Source organism: Hydra vulgaris, chromosome 07, assembly GCF_038396675.1.
Source record: "Hydra vulgaris chromosome 07, alternate assembly HydraT2T_AEP".
NCBI lineage: Eukaryota > Metazoa > Cnidaria > Hydrozoa > Anthoathecata > Hydridae > Hydra > Hydra vulgaris.
In genome coordinates, this window is record NC_088926.1 from 5649396 (window position 1) to 5673128 (window position 23733).

The 23733-nt window shown below is 28.1% G+C and overlaps 4 protein-coding genes across 4 annotated transcripts; all 4 read right to left on the reverse strand.

Moving 5' to 3' along the window:
- Positions 1-442: 442 nt before the first annotated feature.
- LOC136082527 (uncharacterized) lies at positions 443-1958 on the reverse strand. The gene is made up of 3 exons (XM_065801933.1): positions 1734-1958; positions 1332-1611; positions 443-489 (listed from the first exon to the last, which is right to left on the reverse strand). Exons 1-3 carry the CDS (start codon positions 1956-1958, stop codon positions 443-445), a joined length of 552 nt encoding a protein of 183 aa, XP_065658005.1.
- Positions 1959-8029: 6071 nt separating this feature from the next.
- On the reverse strand, positions 8030-9706 carry LOC136082824 (uncharacterized). Its single transcript, XM_065802233.1, has 2 exons — positions 9521-9706; positions 8030-9451 (listed from the first exon to the last, which is right to left on the reverse strand). The coding sequence occupies exon 2, from the start codon at positions 9422-9424 to the stop codon at positions 8213-8215; it is 1212 nt and encodes a 403-aa protein (XP_065658305.1). The 5' UTR covers positions 9425-9451; positions 9521-9706; the 3' UTR covers positions 8030-8212.
- An 8402-nt stretch (positions 9707-18108) lies between these two features.
- LOC101236809 (ELAV-like protein 2) lies at positions 18109-22194 on the reverse strand. The gene is made up of 3 exons (XM_065800870.1): positions 20026-22194; positions 19467-19546; positions 18109-19321 (listed from the first exon to the last, which is right to left on the reverse strand). Exon 1 carries the CDS (start codon positions 21946-21948, stop codon positions 20929-20931), a length of 1020 nt encoding a protein of 339 aa, XP_065656942.1. The 5' UTR covers positions 21949-22194; the 3' UTR covers positions 18109-19321; positions 19467-19546; positions 20026-20928.
- Positions 18567-19187, reverse strand: LOC136071711 (uncharacterized). The gene has a single exon (XM_065801934.1). It carries the CDS (start codon positions 19185-19187, stop codon positions 18567-18569), a length of 621 nt encoding a protein of 206 aa, XP_065658006.1.
- Positions 22195-23733: the final 1539 nt, after the last annotated feature.

Sequence of the window (23733 nt, forward strand, 5' to 3'; positions counted from 1 at the left end):
TTTACATTATCTTGGTAACGCTCTCTTTAGGATATGAAATAGACTGCTTAAAGTTCAAGGATTATTGTTTTGACACTTTTAGACTATATGTGTCCCTTTATCCATGGTATTACATGGCTCAATCAGTTCAAAAAGTATTGATACATGGACATGACATAATTAAAAGCCTTACATTACCCATCGGACTTATGTCAGAGGAAGCTCAAGAGGCTAGAAATAAAGACTTTAAATCTTATCGCGAAAATTTCAGCCGAAAAACATCCAGAAAAGCAACAAATACTGATCTTATCAATAGATTCCTAGTTTCCAGTGATCCTGTTATTTCATCATTGCGTAAATCAACATCACACCAAACAAATCATAAAGCATTTCCTTCAGATGTTTTACAATTACTTAAACAATCTTCAAACGATATTATTGTTTTACATTTTTTTGATGTAATTTAAAATTGAAAATGTTTTCTTGCACTATTTTTTGCTTTTATTATTCCTAAAACATTATTTACCTAAATACTCAATTGTTATTCAATATAGGTGGGTCAAAAATCCGATAAGATATTCAAATATCAATTTACCACTTTGTAACTAAGGAAAGTATCCGGTAACTAAGCAATATAAGTATCCATAACAACGAAATTTAAAAAATTATCACTTTTGTAAGAAGTGTGATCTCATATTGGTACTCATGCCAAATTTAGTGAATATAGCACTTATAAAATATGTGCAGATAACAAAAGTAGGTTGTTGCTAAGCAAAATAAAGGTATCCATAGCAACGAAATAAAGAAATATTACCTTCATAAAAAGCGCAGACATCATATTAGTACTCATACTAATTTTAGTGAATATAGCTCTAATATTAAATTAGTTATGAATTTTGTCCAGTAAAAGTGCATTCTGGCCCACTGTGCAATGCTCTAAAATGATGAACAAGAGTGCTAAAGGGAATATATAGTTTAATGCAAAGAGATCCATATTGTGCATCAAGTTTCTTATTTAATTAATTTTTTATTAAATTATAAACTTAGACTTTTCATGATATGAGTTTATAGAAATGAGTGACTAAATAAATAGACAACGCAACGCTGCTTTTAAAATAACAAATGTTTTTATTAAACATATAATAAATCCTTTAACTATATAAACAAGAGTTATTAAATTTTAAAATGTAACTTTTCTAGCTTTTTTGTCCGCGAAATCTCTTATCAAACTAGAAAAATCTAAATTTTCACTTATTTCTTGCTCGATTGATAACATAGATAGAGAATTAAGTCGATCTTGCAACATGGTATTTTTAAATATGTTTTGATTAACTTCAATTTAGAAAAACTACGTTCTCCACTAGCATCAGTAACAGGTATTGTAAGAAGAATGCGCAGAACAATCCATGTATTTGAATATAACTCTTGTAGACAATGTTTTTTAATAAAATTCAGTACAAAAAGTGGTGTCATCTCTTTTGTATTTATTTCGTTTTCAACATTGCTTAATTTATCTTTAATAAAAAACAGCACACTTATTAGTTCGTCGCATAGCAAAGCACCATCAATTTCTGATTTTGTATTTACAGTTAATTTTTCTTGTAATTGTTTACACAATTTTAAAAGTTCATTCTTGATGGGCAAATTATCCAAATTAAATAAAAAACTCCATATATTTACATATTCATTAAGTTGTTCAAATCTTTCATTTATTGACGACAGGCATGTATCTAATAAAGGGTTAAAAAATGCACTTCAAGTTTCTTCTCGGGATTTTGAATTGGTTCGTCAGCAGCATTTTCATCATAATGGCGTTTCACTCGTCGCACACTTTTAAGCGGCTTAAATATTGGATCGATGTTTAAATCTTCAGCTAACTCTTTGGCATCAACCGTTGCTTGTTTAAAGCAAAACGTTCTGTAATTTTCCAAAAATGTGATGCATTTTTTCAACATTTTAGCGCACTGTACTAGATCCATGTCTTGGCTTGAATTGCTTTATTAACAACGTTTATTTGGAATAGTACATCGTACCATGCAATTAAAGAAACTAAAAAACTATAGTCTTTTAATTGTTCTGCTAATGTTTGCGCTTCGTGTGCAATATCGGGAGTTTTGGTTTCAGTTTATAGTAATTAAAGCATCATGTACGGTGCTTATTTGGTATCGGATGGCTTTGAGGCTCTCAATTTTGGCTTCCCAACGAGTGTCGCATAATCGTTTAAGAGTGAAGTTTGTTGTATGACTAAGTAAAATATTCCAGCGTGAAGTTGATGCAGAAAATAATGTGAATAATCTTTGTATTATGCCAAAAACGTTAATGGAATTTAGTGAAGACTGCGCTGCGTCACAAATAACCAAATTGAGAGAATGACTTCCACATGGAAGGTAAAAAGCCAAAGGATTCAAATCTAATATTCGCTTTTGTAGAGTATTTTTTTACTTTTCATATTTGCACCGTTATCGTAACCTTGCCCTCGACAAAAGCTTATATTCAGTCCAAAATCTTTTAAAGCTCCAATTATGATTTCTGTTAAACCAAGACCTGTCGTGTCGCTAACATTGAAAAACCCAAGAAAGTGTTCATTTATTTTTATAGGATATTCTGATATATTTACAATTCTAATCGTAAGCGAGAGCTGTTCTTTGTGAGATACGTCAGGAGTGCAGTCAGCAATAATAGAATAATATGTACTTTTTAGAGCTTTGGATATAATTATGTTGGTTAATTTTGATGCCATTATATCTATCATTTCATTTTGAATGGTTTTTCCACAGTAATGATCAGAAATAACTCCTTTAAGAGCTAGCGTGACGTGGTTTAACATGATAGGATCAAATTTAGCGAATAATTGTACCAACCCTAAAAATTTGCCGTTATTAACTGCATACAATTTATCAGAAGAACCTCTGAAGGCCATACTATTTGTTGCCAAGTATAAAGTAATGTTCATCAATCGTTCAAGAACACTTCGCCACCTTAAACTCTCCTTTTCGATTAGTTTTTGTTCTTGTTTATCAATAGTTTCATCAGCTTTCATTCGTATTTCTGGCTCAATCCATAGTTGATAAGCATTTCTGTGTGACTTACTATTTTCGTGAATTTTTAATGCTTCTGTTAAAATCTTCCATTTTTTTATTTTTATTTTTTTTTATTTTGCCGTATAATACTATTTACAATGAGAAAAATCGTTTACATATATAATAAATGGCCGGAAGAAGAAGACATACTGTCTTATCACCGAGCCCCGTTAACATTGAAGCCGTCAGTTAATATTACAATTTAAAAACTTTAAACATAAAAGTATATATATATATATATATATATATACATATATATATATATATATATATATATATACATTTATTTTTAAATATTTATATATATATATATATATATATATATATATATATATACTTTTATGTTTAAAGTTTTATATATATATATATATATATATATATATATATATATATATATATATATATATATATATATATATATATATATATATATTTCTACAAAGATATTATAAAACTTATAATAAGGTATTAAAATAGTCAGCAAACAAAATGAGATTTAAAGTCTTTGAAGCTAAATATAAATCGTTAATGTACAACAAGAATAATAGTGGTCCTAGGATGGATCCCTGGGGAACACCACAAGTTATAACTTTGTTTCCTGTTTCATTTTCTTTATACACTATGTATTGTTTCCTGTTTGACAGGTAATTTTTAAACCAGAGTAGGTTATTGTTTAATACTCCATAGAGTTCTAGTTTTTCTATAAGTATGTCATGGTCAACTGTGTCAAATGCTTTTGACAGATCAGTAAAAACTCCTAGTGTATTACAATCATTATTGAACCCATCGGATATATAATTTATTAAATCGATTACTGCATGATCCGTTGAATGTTTTTTTTAAAATCCAAATTGTTTATTATACAGTATTTTGTTTTTGGTTAAATATTTATTAAGCCTATCATACATAATACGTTCTAACAATTTTGAAAAGCATGGTAAGACAGAAATAGGTCTATAATTTGACATAATTGCGTTATCGCCAGTTTTAAAAATAGGTAATATTTTAGCAATTTTTAATTTCTCCGGTACCATACCGGATTGTATTGAAAGGTTAAAAATATGAAACAAAGATGGTTCTATGATATCGAAGATTGCTTTAACTACGTTCACGCTAATTTGATCAATGCCAGCGGATTTATTATTTTACTATTGTATTCATTTATTGAATCCATTTCCGTTTAACTTTAAATTCATGTTGAAATCAAAAAGTTTGCAGCAAAAACAAAATACCGCATCTTTAGAAACTTCACCATTTGAAAGTTTTCGGTTGTAATAAGCATTTGAAAAATGTCGTTTTCTATTATCGCGTGGATATGTGTCCAAATTCACTTGTATTTCACCTATATTAATTACATAATCAACAAATTGAATGTTGCGATGAACAAACTGAATATTGTGATGGCCACAAACCACAGTCTGAGTAATCGATTACTGTTTTTTTGGTGCGATCATTTACATCACCATCTTGGCCATCATCATCATTTTTTTTTTTTTTTTTTTTTTTTTTTTTTTTTAATTTTATTTTGCCGTATAATACTATTTACAATGAGAAAAATCGTTTACATATATAATAAATGGCCGGAGCAAGAAGAAGACAGACTGTCTTATCACCGAGCCCCGTTAACATTGAAGCCGTCAGTTAATATTACAATTTAAAAACTTTAAACATAAAAGTATATATATATATATATATATATATATATATATATACATATACATACACACATATATATATATATATATATATATATATATATATATATATATATATATATATATATATATATATATATATATATTTCTACAAAGATATTATAAAACTTATAATAAGATATTAAAATAGCATAAGTTTTCAATAACAACATATTTAAATGAAAAATAAAAGTCAGAAGATCCACACAAAAAAAAAAAAATAAGTTATGACTTTTTCACAAAAAAAAACAAACAAAAAAAGTAGATGAAAACCTATTCAGTTTATATATTTTTTTATTATTTTATAATCAAATTTTTTTATTATTTTATAATCAAATTTTAAAATAAATATTTCAAATTTTAAAATAAATATTTTAGATCGAAATTTTTTCCTATTAAGAAACGTTTACATACTATTTTGAATTGTTCAAAAGATATGTTTTGAAGAATGTTATTTTTATTAATTTTTTGAAAAAATTCATTCCATAGAAATGCTCCACGATATTGAATTTGGAATGAACTGAGTTTGAAATAGAATCTTGGAACTACAAAATTATCATTTGAAAAATTTGTGGGGTACTTATGAGAAATTTTAGTAAAGTAAGAGTGAAATATATTAGGCGACAAACCATGTTTAGATTTAAACATGAACAGCATTACTTGATATATGTTAAGTTTATAGACATTGAGTGCATTAAGTTCCATTAAGAAAGGCTCTCCATGAGCAGTTCTCTTAATGCCAAAAATAATTTTGCATGCAATTTTTTGTTTACTATAAATTTTTTTAAGCTTTCCATAGTTGCTACTTCCCCATGCAATATTGCAATAGGATAGATAACTATGTATAAATGAAAAATATATAATTTTTAAAGACTTGATATTAAGAAATGGTTTAACTCTATATAGAACAGAAATATTTTTGGAAATTTTATTTTCAATAGATTTAATATGAGATTTCCATGATATATTTTCATCTAATATTATTCCCAGGAAGTTTACATTTGATTCTCTTTTAATAACCGAATTATTCATAAAGAGATTGGGTAATTTTAGAGGGAGGTGATCACTCTTACTAGGTTTATGAAACAACAAAAATTTAGTTTTCAGTACATTTAATGAAAGTTTATTACAAATAATCCAATCATTAACTTTTATTAGTTCTTCATTAAATATTTTAAAAAGATCTTTTATATTTTTATTTGAGTAAAAAAGATTAGAGTCGTCAGCAAACAAAATAAGATTTAAAGTCTTTGAAGCTAAATATAAATCGTTAATGTACAACAAAAATAATAGTGGTCCTAGGATGGATCCCTGGGGAACACCACAAGTTATAACTTTGTTTCCTGTTTCATTTTCTTTATACACTATGTATTGTTTCCTGTTTGACAGGTAATTTTTAAACCAGAGTAGGTTATTGTTTAATACTCCATAGAGTTCTAGTTTTTCTATAAGTATGTCATGGTCAACTGTGTCAAATGCTTTTGACAGATCAATAAAAACTCCTAGTGTATAACAATCATTATTGAACCCATCGGATATATAATTTATTAAATCGATTACTGCATGATCCGTTGAATGATTTTTTTTGAATCCAAATTGTTTATTATACAGTATTTTGTTTTTGGTTAAATATTTATTAAGCCTATTATACATAATACGTTCTAACAATTTTGAAAAGCATGGTAAGACAGAAATAGGTCTATAATTTGACATAATTGTGTTATCGCCAGTTTTAAAAATAGGTGATATTTTAGCAATTTTTAATTTCTCCGGTACAATACCGGATTGTATTGAAAGGTTAAAAATATGAAACAAAGATGGTTCTATGATATCGAAGATTGCTTTAACTACGTTCACGCTAATTTGATCAATCCCAGCGGATTTATTATTTTTCAGACTATTGTACGCATTACGCACCTCAGTTATATTTAAACTAACTTCTTTCATAGATATATTGGTTGGTTTTATATAGGATTTAAAATTTGTGGTGTTTTTTGGGATTTTACTTGCTAAATTTGGGCCAACTTCAAGGAAATAGTCGTTGAGCTTTTCAACGATGGTTTCTTTATTACTGATCATTTCCCCATCAATTATGAGTTTTTGTGGCAAATTATTGTTAGAACATCTTTTTTTACCAATTATCTGGTTAATCACATTCCAAGTTTTTTGAGTGTTTCCTTGTGTTTTTTTTAGCATCTTAGCATAATAAATTCTTTTAGAGTGTTTCTTTGTTTTTTCAAATAAACTTTTATAATTTTTGTAATTTATTTCATTTGTGAATGATTTATGTTTTAGATATTTTTCATAAAGTTTTTGTTTTCTCTTAGATGATTTAAGTAAACCTTTGGTCATCCAAGGGCTTAAAAGTGATTTTGAATTTAAAACTATTTTTTTTAGTGGAAATGCCAAATCGTAATATTTACAAAACTGCGCCAAAAAAAGATCATACGCCTTATTTGCCTCTTGTGATTGTAATATAAGGTCCCAATCAATTTTTTCTGATAAGAGATTTCGAAAGTGCAACAGGGAGTTTTCATTGATCTGTCGCATTTGGATTGTAGATTTTAAAGCAGAATGATTATCAGTTATATTATTTGTAATTAAGAATATTGGGAAATGATCTGTTATGTCAGTTTTGATTATACCAGATTCTAGGAGGCAATTATGAATATTATTAGTAAATATATTATCAAGTAATGTTGATGAAGTGTTAGTTATTCTGGTTGATTTGCTTATTGTTGGAATTATATCATGTTGAATTAAGGTATTTAAAAAGTATTGAACATTTACATTTGAAGAATGATTTAACAAGTTTATATTGTAGTCACCAGTTAAGTAAACGTGTTTCTTTGTTACGTTGGTGTTGCTTAAAAAATTTTTTAAATAAGATTTAAATATTTTAAAATTCCCACCTGGCTTTCTATAAATAGAATTAATGATAATATTTTTGGTTGCTTTATTTGTTATTTCGATGCACAACGACTCATAATCTGTATCATTAACATTGACGTCATTACGCAATATAAAGTTAATAGATTTGTGAATAAAGATACTTACACCGCCACCAACGTGGGTTTTACGAGGTTGGTGAATTGATACGTAGTTATTTAATTCATAATTGCAATTTTTTTCATTGCTTTTTAACCACGTTTCCGTGAGACTAATTATTTTAAAATCGTGGTTTAGATCATGCAATAATAGTTTTAGATTATCAAAGTTTTTATTAATACTTCGAATGTTTAGATTTAAAATTGAAAAATTATTTATTTTTTTACTAAAAAATTGAGTAGATTCACGGACTGAATAGTATTCACTTACAATGTTTTTTTCATTGAAATAGTCATCAAAGCTGCTATTTTCCTTATTAAAGTTAAATAAAAAGTTGTCATCCATTTTGAAAAGAAAAAATAATAAAATAATTTCGTAATCACGAAAATAAGATATTAAAAAATTAAAATACTAGGATATTGAATTATTACTTTTCCTTGAAGCCCAATCGCGTATGATCAGCTTATCATACGAGATGGTTGCAAACTTTCCTGCCGCTCGTTCGATTTTCATCTGTTCCCGTAAATTCTTCCTAATTTGCACTGTCTCAGCGCAAAAATCTTCATTGATATAGATATTTTTACCTTTAAGATTAGTGGTCTTTTTAAGAATATCGATTTTATCCTTAAAGTCCAGAAGTTTTATTATTATTGTTCTTGGTTTAACTGAGTTTTTTTGGCCAGTTCTGTGTGCCCTTTCTATTTTAATGCCTTTTAGACCTAAATAATTTTCAAAAATTTTATTTACCTTCATTTCGCTGTCTTCCCAGCTTTCCCCATCGTTTTCTTTAACTCCGTCAATTCTCAGATTGTTCCGCCGAGATCGATCTTCCATTTCTCTTAGTTTGCCTCTAATTTTAATAAATGCTGATTCGTTACTTTGAATTGCGCTTGTTGTTATACACTTCTCTTGTGAATTAACGACAGACCTAATTTTTTCATCTATTAAGTGTTCGTGAAAACTTAGACTCACTTTAATATCTTCAACCTCTTTTTTTATTGTTTTGATCTGTTTACAATTTTCTTTAATATTTGATTCAACATTATCTAATCGCTCGTATAATATTTTTGTGCTACTACTTATAATGTTTAACACATTCTTTTCTTGTTGTTTTATCATGCTTTCAGTTTCTTTTTTAAACTCCTTAAACATTTTTTTCATCATTTTCTCTATTTGATCGATTGTAACTGCCATAATAAATATATCGAGTATATATATATAATAATAAAATAATAATATTATATATTTTATAATAAAATAATATCTAATACGAAATAACTTTTTGGCTTTATAAAAACGTCTTGCTTGCTCAATGTTCAATGTGCGAAAAAAAAGATTTTCGTTACCGATATCTTTTTCATCGTAGTGAACATTTCTAACTGATACTATTCCGTCTTCTTCATCGCTGGTTGATGTATTACTAAGTACATGCGCAACATTTTCTCCTTCCTTTATTTTATTACAATCACTATTTTCCGATGTAAAATAATTTTCAAGTTTTTTATAATTTTTCTTCAAATTATCAACTTTTTCTGCTTTACGTTTTCTGTATTGAGCACCAGATAGTTTCTTATTATTACGAGTTTTAAAAACATTTTTTTCTTTATTATGAGTACTCTCCATTGATTGCTGCTGACAGTTTCTATTTGTCTAAAATTTTAAAATAAAAAATTACTCGCAAGCTAATAATTCATAGACAATTTCATTATTTATACTTACCTGCTTTTTATTACCGCAAAATTTGAAAACTTGACAAAAACTGAATTTGAATCACAAATACAACTTTAAATTTCTTCTACAAATTAAAAAACAACGCGCTCGCAACTCGTACCGAAAATAATGTTTAAAATTTAAACTTTAAATAGATGGAACGCAAAATAATTGGCGCCGAGAAAGATACAAGTAAAAAAATGAACTTAAGTAACTTAACACAAAATATATGCTATGATTGAAACACTTTTAATCAAATTATTAATTTTGCATAAAGAATTTTTAACAGTGTAATAATACAATAAATAAATAATTTAAAGAAATTACTTTTATAAAAAAAGAAAACATTTGAAAAAATTTAGGTTGACTTATTTTTTCTATTTATATATATATATAGTTATATATATATATATATAACTTTTTTATAAAAATATAAATAATATTATATAAATTTTTTATATACTTATAAATAACTTTATATAGAGATATAAATATATATTTAATATATATAAAAATTTCAACCTTTGCTAAACGTTGATACGACGTTGTTTGCTTGCTGGGTAACTAACACAGCTACAAAATAATTGAAGTAAAGTGCTCTTATTTAAAAAGAGATCTGTCACGGAGAAAACTGTCCGCTGAAGTAAACTGTCCGATCGGACATTTTACTCCGGAGTAGAATGTCCTAGTTTGGAGTAAGTTGTCCGACCTAGAGAATAGACCTAAAAACCTAGAGAATCTTATGAACTGCGGCTGATTTTGTACCATCATTTTAAAAATTAATTTTAAAAATGGATGAACAGAATAATGCTAAAGAAAGAATGCTTGCTGATGTTAGTAACTATATATCTACATCTGTTTATCGCTATGACTGCACACCGAATGAAAAGCGGGCTATTCGACGAAGAGCAAGCAGGTATAGATTATAAACATTATACATAGATTATATATTTTTGTATCTGTTACTAGTAACATAGTTACAATATGATATATACTTTTATACACTGTTAAGAAAGTTACAAATATAGTCATTATGACAAATTATTTCTAACATTTGTGACACTGTAAAGTAGATTACAAATATAATCTATATGACAAATAGAATATATGATAATTGGTTAAATCGTATTTTATGTACTTAAACTAATAAAGTTAAAAGCGCAACTTTGCGCTTTTTAAATTTAAATTTTAAATTTAAAAGAAAAGGCACAATTAATGCATAATTATGCAACAATTGTTAAAATATGTTTAAAATCCATTTCTTTGAGTACTTCTAAGTTAAAAACTATGCAAACTCTTTTGTTTAAAAATATTCCAAAAACAAAAGAACGTCTTAATTACTTTTTATTACGCAATGAAAAAGTTTCGCTTTTTTTACTTTTTTGTTTACGTACATAAAATACGAGTCAACCATGATAATTTTATATTCTATTTGTCAAATAGAATATATAATTATCATATATTCTATTTGACATATCAACTATATTTTTTATTATACTATATACAGTGTTAGTGTTACAGATCACTAAAAGTATATAATATATGTTAGTGATCTATTTTGCAGTGTACATATAACATTTTGTAATATATGATGGCATTATTGCTGCCATTTTACATTACATGTTTTATTATGTATTAGAGTATGTATGTCCCTAGTATACTAGCAATCAAGAAAGTATGTCCACTGAATATTGGTATTAGATATACCTAGGTATACTAGGTTTCACACAAGTATATACCTAATATACACACAGTACTTTCAAACTAAACAGTAGATTCTTTTTACACAAAGTAAATACTTTGCTCCCATTTAATGATGCTTTCAAGGATATTCAAAAAAATTATAGCACAAAAAGTTTATTTATGTATTATTGGAAGCAGTTCCAATAATACATAAATAATTATTTATACTTTACAGTTTTAGGATGGAGGATGATAAACTGCATCACAAGACAAAGAATGACATATGGTTGGAAGTGATTTTTAGCAAAGAGCAAAGAAAACAAATTGTTAATTTTTGTCATAGCGAACCTACTGCTGGTCAACTTGGTAGAACACGAACTTTTTACAAGGTGTCAGAACGTTTTTACTGGCCAGGAATTTTCAAAGATGTAGATTATGCTGTATGTATATTGCATCATTGTTATCAATATTAATATGGCATTTATATATATATATATATATATATATATATATATATATATATATATATATATATATATATATATATATATATATATATATATATATATATATATATATATATATATATATATATAATACCATGTTACGTTTTAAAATATAAAGAAAATTTTAATAATTGAATGACAGAAGATTTGAAACAAGTTCTCAAAACTTCAAGTTGTTAAAAATGTTAATCTATTTAACAAATAATAACACTTTTATAGAATATAAGTATAATTACTACCTGATACATATTTTAGTATTGCTATCAAATCTGTAAACAATGTGTATCTATTTTTTTATAATGCGATAATGTATAATATATACATATATTATATATTGTATTATGTGAAATTTTTTTAAAGTATGTTCTTAAATAATTCTAAATTTAAGTCCTGTGACATGAGAATATTAATATATACCATATGCTAGAATTTGTAATTTGCAAGTTACACATAACATAGGTAGCTGTGAACAGTGTCAGCACACATCCTATTAAAGTACAGTCACCATGGTTTCATATTGGAATTGATTTAGTAGGACCACTTCCTGAAACATCTGATAGAAATAAATATAGTGGGTAGCAGCATTTACCCTTAAATCAAAATTAACAAGTGGCGTTGCAATAGAATTGTATAAGGTAAATTTAAATATTATTATCTGATTGCATTTAAATAATTTTTTTGAAGATATAAGAATTTTTTAAAAATTTCAGTTGTTCATGCAAATGGGTATACCAAAAGTTGTTACTTCTGACCAAGGCACAGAGTTTTACAACCAAATAAACAAGGAACTAATGTCTTTGTTAAATGTGAAACACCATTTTACCACAGCCTATCATCCACAGGTTTAAAAATTTCAATTCAGTTTGTGTATAAGAGCTGTCTAGTTTTAAAATCTTGGATTTAATCATCTTGTATTTTAGGCTGATGGTTTAGATGAGCGGTTCAATCAAACCATCCAGTTAATGCTTGTAAAATTTTGCAATGATCGCCAAATTACATGGGATACTCATTTGGATGCTTGTACTTTTGCATACAATACATCAAGGCAAGAGTCTACAAAATACGCTCCCTTTGAGTTAATGTTCGGAAGGAAGCCCATACTTCCTATAGAATTAGAAGTTGCAGGAGAATCTCCTCAATCATTGTTAATTGATTTTAACACAAGAACTGAAAGCAACCAACATTTTATGAATAAAATAATTGAGGAAAGGTATAAAGCATTTACTGGTTTGTTAAAATATGATTGCAGAATATTACTGTAACAATTTGATTTTTTTCAAGGTTTTTTCTTTCTTTTTTTATTTATTTCCGGCATGTTTAATAGAGTTTTGATATGCAAAATGTTCTTTTTTCTTTCATTATAAATATACTTTGAAGTTTTACAATAATTGTTTATACTTTAGATCAAATCTGCTGGAAAAAGCTAAACAAAACATTGAAACGGCTCAAGAAAAACAGAAAGAAAAGTATAACAAGAAGCATGCAAATTCATTTGTTTATGCCATCGGGTCCAAAGTCCTTATCAAGGATTTTACGCAGAAAAAAAGGAAAGAAGGCAAATTAGATTTCAGATGGCTTGGACCTTTCTGTATCATGAAAAATTTAGGAAAAGGATCATATCTCTTACAGGAGATAGCCACTTTGAAGGAGAAAAAAGTTAATGGTTCCCACATCAAACCATATATTAGTGGAAGCAAAACCTTAACACCAGAGGCTGATTCTCTTCAAAAATATCAACTTACTTGTAATAAGATAAGTAGTACGATTGATAGTAGACATACAAATTCTGTTAATGTTCCATCAAATACTTATTCAGTTTCAACCATAAGCTCTTCTACAAGCAACAACAACAACCAGAATAAAACATCTCATGCATTTTTAACACCTAGTATCAAATCTATTCCAATTACAATGTCAATGCAACCCTCAAAATGCTACTATGATGAGCATTGTAAACCAGCAAAGCAAAAATGTTATGAAACAAATGAATCCAATGATGATCACAACATTGAGATAAATTCAATTGAAATAGAATCCTTCAAAATTGCATCCAAAGAAGGAGAGAACAAAGTATTGTGGATAAAAAATAGTTTATTTGAGTTGACGTTAGTGGAAAAAAATATTCTTCGGAGTGAGAACAAGTGGCTAACAGATAACATAATTTTTGCCTCACAAAATATTTTAAAGGCACAATCATTAATTTCTGGTTTTCAAGATCCAATCTTAGGATTAAATATGTCATTTGTTACTATGAGAAGTCCTTTTATCCAGATACTTCATGATGGATATGGGCACTGGTTTGCAATTAGCAATATAGGAACACGAAAATTAAATGAAGTTCATGTTTATGACAGCTTGTTGCACTCATTGAGTTATCAAGGAAAAAAACAGGTGGCTGCTCTTTTAACATGTCCTAAAAAAAAAATTGCCATTAAAATAATGGATGTTCAACAGCAGAAAGGAGGGAATGATTGTGGCTTATTTGCTGTTGCTTTTGCTACAGTTTTAACTAAGCAGATACAACCAGAACATTGTTTGTTTAAGCAAAGTATAATGCGGGATCATTTATTAAAAAGCCTTCAAGAACAGGTTCTTCCCATGTTCCCAACTGTTAGTGTAAAAGTAGGATGGGGCTGTGTTAGCCGTATTGAGGTCATAGAAATTTTCTGTTCTTGTCGGATGCCTGCTGAAGGCAAAATGATTAAATGTTTGAAATGCAATGAGTTATATCACTTGAACTGTTTGATCAACATTTTGGAAAGCAGCTTTGATGATTTTGTGTGTGATTCTTGCAATTATTTTCTGGATATAAAAAGTATAAATAATAGCATAAATAAAAGTAATTATGAAGACATTTCATTATAGTAAGAAAGATTGAGAGTAGTATTAACTTAAAATGTAGCATTAGCTTAAAAAGTAGTTCTAGCTTAAAGAGTAACGTTAGTTTAAAGCGTTATTGCTCTTCTTCTTCTTTATATTTATTTTGTCTTATAACTGTCCTTATTTGTCTATAATTTTATTTATGCTGGAGCTTTATTTGTTTATTCGGAATTATTATTATTATTTTTTTATTTATGATTGGAGTTTGAAGAAGTTTTTTGTTATAAGGTTTGAAAGACTTGTAGTTTTTGATTTATTTTTATTATTAGTTATATTTTAAAAAATGATTCTTTTTTATTCTATTATTTCATTGATTATAACTTTGCCATTATTTTATTTTAGTTTGCCTACTGTTGAAATATGGTTTTAATTTAGTAAACTTCTATGAATTTAAGTTTACTTTGTTAATCATTCACCAACAGTTAAGGAAAAATTGAATTCAACTCAATAAAGTTAGGATTAGTTTTATTTTCAGGTAACTTTGCAAAATATGATTTAACTGTAGTTAGAATATCTTTTTGCTGTTTTGTACCATTATTTAGTTACATTTATTTACTCTACTTTAATACGTATGTTGTATTATTTCTTAAACCCCACAAAGTATACCTTATCTAATCAAATAAACATATCATCATTGTTTATACAGTTGTGTTTCATTAATGGAACGGTTTAGAATAGTGACAAACTAAAGCAGTTTCCAACTGCTTTAGCTTATTATTGTTGTTTAAAAATAAATACTGATTTTTTTTTAAATTATAAAGTTATCTTATCATTCTTGTAATTGTTTCAGTTGTTTGTTTTATTTTTATCATTGCTTTTTGTATCATTAATATTATTAGCTGGTATTTACTTAAACTTTTCGTAAATAACCTACATTATTAAGTTTTTTTCAAAATATATAATTTCAAAATATATAATTTAGTTGACAAAGTCAACCAGTTTGGCAGATGCGATTTTTAAAAAAACTTTCTTTAGTTTCTTAAATAAAATGGAATAAGTAAATGATGAAAAAGAAGAACAAGACTTTCTCGATGTTAATATTTACTTAGTTAAAGTGGTCTATCCCATTAGTTGTACTCCCAATGAAAAGAGAATATATGTTTTCCAGGTTTAGAATGGAAGGTAATCAATAAAAAAATATGGCAAAGAAGGGTTTATGAGTTAAGATTATTTTTAGCAAAGAGCAGAGAAAGTAAATTATTTGTTTTTGTCATAGTAAACATCTTACTTATCACCTTAGAAGAACAAGCACTACAAGGTTTTAAAACGTTTTTACTTAAAAAGTTTTCCATAAAAATTTTTCTATCATAATGGCAGATCTAAGCAGTGAAAGCAATAATAAAAAATCTATTTTTTATTTAAGATAATTGTTCAAAACTTAAAATATTATCATGAGTTTACTATGATTCTGCTACAGTCCCTCAAGTAATTGTAGAAGAGTAGTACATCATGAAAATTTTAAGTTTTCATTTTTAATTTTATGTTTTGTACAATGTCAAAAAAAAAAGAATTCTGTTTAAAACACATTTAAAATATATATATTAGTAATATATGTGGCAAAAGTTAATAAGGTACTAAATAAATTGATATAAAGGTTGCAAAAACAATTAGGTACTAAATAAAAAATTTAGTTTACTAAAAGTCAGGAAATTGCCGTTGCTATGGTTGCTATAAACTTTTTAGATTATAATTATAAGGGAAAAACATATACATAAAATAGTTTTAACAAATTTTTTATTTCCCTTCCTCCTTTAAAAGAACCCTAGGGCCCCCTAATATTAAATTTGTGGTTACGGCTTTGATTCTGAATCTAGAATAATTTTTAAAACAAGATAACATAAAAAACATAATTTTTATTTTTTCCTGTTTTTAACTTAAACCTTAAACGAAATATAAAGATTTAAACATGTCAGTGTTAAAATTTTTTTAAACTTTTAAACCGGTAAAAAATGACCTTGTGAACTATCAAGCTTCAGGTTTATTTGTATGAGTTACCTGACGCATAATATTATTATGTTAATTATAATAATATTATGCTTAGTATATAAGAGGAGGCTGAATAAGTGCGAATTTCATAACTGCGAATCTGCATAAGTGCGAAGCAGTTGCAAAGACTGGCATAAGTGCGAACTGGCACAAGCGCGAACTGGCATAAGTGCGCCGAAAGAATTTGCAAACATTGGCATAAGTGCGAACTGGCATAAGTGCGAACTGGCATATGTGCGAATCAATTGCAAAAACTGGCATAAGTGCGAACTGGCATAAGTGCGCCGAAAGAATTTGCAAACATTGGCATAAGTGCGAACTAGCATATGTGCGAATCAATTGCAAAAACTGGCATAAGTGCGAACTGGCATAAGTGCGAATTGGCATAAGTGCGAACTTGCCAATTCGCCACTTATGCCAATTTGCATTTTTGCCAATGTTTTCAAATTCTTCCGGCGCACTTATGCCAGTTCGCGCTTATGCCAGTTCGCACTTATGCCAGTTTTTGCAATTGTTTCGCACTTATGCCAGTTCGCACTTATGCCAATGTTTGCAAATTCTTTTGGCGCACTTATGCCAGTTCGCGCTTGTGCTAGTTCGCACTTATGCCAGTTTTTGCAAGTGATTCGCACTTATGCCAGTTCGCGCTTGTGCCAGCTCGCACTTATGCCAGTCGCACTTATGCAGATTCGCAGTTATGAAATTCGCACTTATTCAGTCGCCCCGTATATAAAGCTTTCTTTATGCCGCAGAATAATGCGCGAGTTCTCAAACCATCGTTTAAACAAACGCTAAAACGCATCGTTCGAGTGGTCCGAAGTAAATAATCCGCAAAAAAGTAGGACAGTTAACTCCAACGTAGGACAGTTTGCTCCGGAGTAAATTGTCCTAGACGAACGGATAGGACAAACTAGGACGTTCTACTCCGGAGTAAAATGTCCGATCGGACAACTTACTCCGCGACAGATTTTTGTCTACAAAAAGCTTGTACCAGTCAAACTTTTTGTATGGAGCTAGTAATAGACAGCAAAAACTAAAAATCAAACAGTTTATTTTACCAATGTCAAGATATCAAAGAATATACAGAAAAGAGCGAAATCGACTTAGTTCTTATAAACTTAAAAATTTATAAGGGGCGAAATAAAATACACCAAATTCTAATGGGACTATCTCAGTTCTGTCAGTATTTGACATTTAACTCGACTTTTTGTTGTTGTTGTTTACTTCCGTGTACATAAAAGTACCATAATGCATTGCATTTTTGGGAAGATCAATTGACTGCACTAACACTCAAACTATTGATTTTTTTAAACGACGAATTTCCATGAAACCTTTAAGGTTCACTCAACATTTTTAATGGCAGATGGATTTCATAATTTTAACTTAATACTTGGGCAGGGTTTTATATATCTATTCATTAAACTTTTTAACTTGTGCACTCACTCCCCATAATAGTAAATAAAAATACTGAGACATATTATAAGAACATTTTTGAGTCATTCTTCAGATGACCAATTTTGGATTTGTAATAAAAAAATACTATAAATTAGCATTTATTTACATTTCTTAAACCGCAAACTATTATTTATAATGTAATTAATAATCATAATATATCTGTCAATTATTATTCATAACATAAGATCCCTATTAAGTTTAAAAACAAATATGCTATAAAAAAATTTACAACATAAAATAAATCAAATAAACTTTAAAAACCAATAAAAATTCTAATAAAAAAAATTAATATGAAACTAAATTATGACAATGTAATAAATATTGTAAATAATTCAAACAAAAATTAAAAAAAAACAAAAAAAACAAATACAAATTTAAGTCTAACTAATATAAATAAAAACTTAAATAAATTTTATGCATTCTGCAATATACAGTATAATAAATAAACTTTTAAAACTCTAAAACTCAATCTAAGCCAAATATAGTTGAAAGGTTCTTTAATTATCTAATCCTAATGGATATTCAAGATATATATTTTATATCACTTAAAATTCATTACACCTGTCAAATAGGATATTTATAAACAGACAAAACAATTCTTTTTGGAAATGAGAATACTTCATTAATTCAATCCATTGAGAAGATGTGTAATCAGAATCTTTAAGAAAATTTACATCCATTTCAGGATGAACTCCTGACAAAAGCACTTTGCCTTTACCAAACTTTGTAAGTACAATGGCTTTTTTGTCATTAAAATCGTTGTAAAATGCAACAGTTTTGTGTAAGGTAAAATTATCTTCAGGTACGAATTCACACCCACCATCAAAATAAGCATAACTATTTTGGTTGACTGCTTTAAAATCATGATGCAATTGCAAACGAACCATACGTGCACCACTCGTGGAATCATACTTAAATCCATTATAAACACTTCCTCTTGCAATGCCCTTAAAAAATTGTAAACTTCTGTACCCAAGGACCTCAAGGGAAGTTCCTTTTTCAAACTCAACTTGAGAGCAAGCAAAATATGCACCAGCACAAATACCTAAATAGGAACCACCCATGTCTACAAACTCACGAATATTATCGATTGCTGACATAGTAATATCTCTTGTATAGGGTAAGTCTCTACCACCTGGAATTACAAGAACCTTAGTAGAAAACATCCAATTTCTAGATTGAAGTTCTTGAGATGAAACCTTTTGCACTAAAAATTTATTATTAAGCTGATCTTTTAACAAATTACAGATGAAATCCACATATTTTGTACCATTACCATTGTAAACCAACACAGAATTCACTAGGAGAAAAAGCTGATTTTTGAAAACCTTTACATATTATATAATATCTAATAAAAAACTCCTAAATTAGACTAAAAAAATTATCTGAAAACTATCCTGATAACAAACCTGCAAAAAAAAATTTATTTGTAACTAATAACTTACTTCTTATGTTATATAAATATTGACCAATTATTCTAATACAGCACATTAAGAAGAGAACATTTTTGAAGAAAGCAACCTATCTTGATACAAAAAAACATTCAACTTGAATTAACAATTTCTTTTAATAAATTTAAATGCTTAAGATTTATTCTCAAAAGAAAACTAATTCTAAACAACGAAACTAATATATATATATATATATATATATATATATATATATATATATATATATATATATAATGTTTATTTATCTTGATGCTAATTTCACTAATTAAACCTTTGAAAAAATCAGTCATTAAAAATGAAATAATTCTTATTTTATTTGAATACCAAAACAATTGCCACTTTGACAGTGTGATTAGCAAAATTGCCAGGGCTGTTCTGTAATTTAAACTTACAAAATTAATTTATTTTTAATACTGCACAGCTAATAAAATTATTTGAGTAAATTTTGACTTTCAGAGTTTACATTTAATTATCTAACTTACATTAAATAATATAATAATATTAAAACAAAAAATTATTTAAAAATAAACATAAAAACATTAAGCTAACTTACTTATTGCACATCAATTAGACACGACTTAACTTTTAATTATTAATATTAGGTACTTTAGTTGAACATTACATTTACTTGATGACATAACTCATAAATGAAACTCTTTTTCAATAACTAATTAAAACACAAAGGTGAATAATTATTTTGTTATATATTGTTTTCATAATAAAATTTAGAGCAAAAATATGTTTATTTAAATTTATCTATTAAAACTTAAAGTGCTTACAATTTACTTTATGCTTTGATGTATATTGTTAGTTGTAGCAACAAAGATTAAAAAAAAAAAAAAACTATTTATAAAGAGCTAACTGTTAAGTTTGTAAAACAACTTAAATACAATAGACACAGGCATTTTTATTGAAGATAGCACTGGATAATAATAACAATCATAACTATATCAATATTTTAAATAACACACCACAAGAAATATAATATTAAGCATAATTTATAAAAAACTTGATTTTTAAAATTAAACTTGTTTAAAAACAACAGTGATAAAACTTTTTTTTTAATTCAAAGTTAAAAAAGCAAACAAAAAATAAATAAAGAATGATATGAGAAATTTTAAAGAAAAAAACCCATAAAAAAATCATACTAATCATATAGTATAGATGAAACAAATATAATAAATGGTAATAAAGTTTTAACATATATTTTAAAATAAAAATACTAATTAAAATATAATGTAACACAAAAAAATATAATAACATAAGCATAATGTAACGTAAGAAATAAAATATAAACAAAAAATAAAATCCCAGAGGAAAGATAACAAGTCACGTTGGTATTATTTATATGCTATGTCACATACCTGCTATTTAAGTTTTGTTGAGATCAACCTTCTATTAGATTACTTACATTCGCAATTTTATAAACTATAAATATAATTGCTTAATAGCCATTTTATCTATAAACACCTTGCCCAACTGCACCATATCCATAGTTCATTCCAACACTAATATTGTTTTGTGGTATTGGAGTTGAGGCAACTCCTTGATGCATAAGCAAATTCATAGCTGTTGCTTGTCCTAGCTGCTTGTTTTGCTTAAAAGATACTTGTAATATTTTACCATCATATGGATGATTATGCATAGTTGCTATTGCAGCAAGAGCCTCATCTTGTTTACGAAAGTTAACAAACCCATAACCTTTACAAGGTTTTTCAGGCTTAGCATTATCACGAATCAACTTGACATTTAAAATACCTCCAAAAGGAGCAAACAACTCATAAAGGGTGAGTTCAGAATGATGTGGTTGTAGTCCATATACATATACTGGATTGCTTAAAGACATTGGATTATATTGCACAATTTGTTTTGGGACACCTGCTATTGAATTCAGTGGTTGAGCTGCAGCTGCAGCAGCAGCTAACTGTTTTGAAGCAGGAGGAATTGCTAACTTTACTATAAGAGCTGTCGTTGAATCAGGCAAAACTTTACCGGCCATGCTTTCAATAGCTTTTTCCGCATCAGATTTTAATGAATATCTGACAAAGCCCACACCACGACTTTTGCTTGCTGCATCGGTCAAAATTTTATGTGTTATAATTGATCCAAATGGTGCAAATAATGACAGCAAACGATCTTCATCTACCCATGAAGGCAACCCAGCTACATAGACATTTGAATTTTTAATTTCAGTTGATGATGGTCGAGCATAGCTTACCTTAAGTTTCTTATCTTGAAGAGTCATACCGTCGAGTTGGTTAATAGCATCTTCTGCTAATTGAGCTGTTGGGTACTCAATGAAGGCGTATCCTAAACTTTGCCCAGTTGTATAGTTTCGAATTAATTTACAATTACTTACTGGACCAATTCTTGCAAACATTTGGCTTACTTCATCTTGAGTAAAAGTTTGCGGCAGATAATTTACAATTAGATTTCTTTTTACATCAAACTCCTCATCTTCTTGTTGTTGCTGCATAGAATCTGCTTTATTAAACTTTTGATCCGGTACAGAGTAAGGCGACGCCCTATTGTCCGCAAATGTTGTATAACCTCTAAGAGCCAGTTTGGCAGATTGTAAACACGATACAAAAACTCGATTCCAATGACTTTTTAGATAAAACGAGAGAATACAACCTTTCTGATAATGAGACCGCTGAAAAGAAAACCGGAAAGCATTTTGTTAAGACATGGCAGTCAATTCGAGACAAAAGAAAAGAAGCCAAATGGCGACAGATTTTATTCGAACAAGCTATTTAACGGGAAATCGGGTACCAACTGCTATTTTTAGATTTTTTATTTTTATTTTCCAAAAAAGCTTTTGAGAAAAAAATTTTCTAAATGCTAATTTATTTATCAGAAATTTAAATCCTATAAAAATGGGGTAAATGAAATAAACTCAGCTTACCAGTACTGGCCTTAGCTTTCTTGCCCCCCTCGTGCAGAATTTTTCCAGCCGCCACTGAAATATTTATTTATTTGCTTGTTAATTATATAGAAAATAAAAACAAATCAAATTAAAAAATAATACTTTGCAATGAAATCTTTAACTTAAATGCAATATAAAAAGAGACGTTTTTATTTACATATTATTTCTTTATTTTTTAATTTACGATTACAAAGTTACAAGATTAGAAATCAAAAAATTTCTGCCCTAGCGTACATGCCGTCCTCGTGCGGCGCACGACCTCGCCATCCCCTTAAACTGGTTTTGCAGTAAACACATAACATCAATTGGACGTCTTACAGATGTCCTACGGATGCGTTATGTTTATATGATAACGTTCGGATTTCTAAGCCTGATGAGAAGAAACAAACTTTGAGTCAATATATTTTTTTCTTTTCTCCCAAGATTAATTTTGGTTAGCCTTTAAAAATAAATTTTTATATTAGATTATATTAGTTAAATTTGTATTCTTTATTTGTAGGTTTGCACTGATATGAACAAGGATCGTAGTTTTTTTTTCTTAAAAAAGTTTTAAGGGAGAACTGTCTTAACGATCAATTTAATGTTTACAGGAAATAAAGAATAAATTAACTATTTCTTCTTCTTATCATTTTTTTAAATTCTTTCTCTCTCTCTCTCTCTCTCTCTCTCTCTCTCTCTCTCTCACACACACACACACACACACACACACACACACACACACACACACACACACACACATGTCCGTTCATATATACGGTAGTGGTGTAGTGGTAAAGCGCTCGCTTCATAAGTGAGAGGTTCCGAGTTCGATACCCACCACGTCCCTGGTAGTACCGCGCTCAACTTGTTTCTCCGCGCAGCGGCCTTGTTCGTCGAGGTTTGTGTTTCGGAGTTATAGAGTTGAGAGAGGGTTATAATTACTATTAAGTAGCCTCCTCATCTGTAGTGGCCTTCTTGGCCTTGAGGAGGTGAATTAACAAAAAAAAATATATATATATATATTTATATATATATTCATACAAAACCAACCAAATCTGTTTTATATTGCATCTACAAATTGCGTCAAGTATACATATATATTGCAACTTTAAAAGTGTCAGTATTATAAAATAAAATAATATCATACTGTTTTAACTACCATGCAAGATAAATAAAAATGATGCTTCGATTAATAGGAAGTTCAATAACTAAGATTAACAAATGTTTTTATTAATAGGATAATTGCTTTGATTCAAAATCAAATAAATGTTGTTTTGTTGCATGTTTAAAATGTTGAGTTAAAGTTAGAGTATTTGTATTACTTGATAAAAGCAAGTTACATAACCGCAGCCCTAG

Coding starts and splice junctions, on each gene's coding strand:
- LOC136082527 (XM_065801933.1), bottom strand. CDS start 1,958: ATGGATCTAGTACAGTGCGCTAAAATGTTGAAAAAATGCATCACATTT. Junction 1,612..1,733: donor ATCCCGAGAAGAAACTTGAA/GTGCATTTTTTA, acceptor TTGCCCATCAAG/AATGAACTTTTAAAATTGTG. Junction 490..1,331: donor TACTGATGCTAGTGGAGAAC/GTAGTTTTTCTA, acceptor ATAATGTTTTAG/GAATAATAAAAGCAAAAAAT.
- LOC136082824 (XM_065802233.1), bottom strand. CDS start 9,424: ATGGAGAGTACTCATAATAAAGAAAAAAATGTTTTTAAAACTCGTAAT.
- LOC136071711 (XM_065801934.1), bottom strand. CDS start 19,187: ATGTTTTCTACTAAGGTTCTTGTAATTCCAGGTGGTAGAGACTTACCC.
- LOC101236809 (XM_065800870.1), bottom strand. CDS start 21,948: ATGCAGCAACAACAAGAAGATGAGGAGTTTGATGTAAAAAGAAATCTA.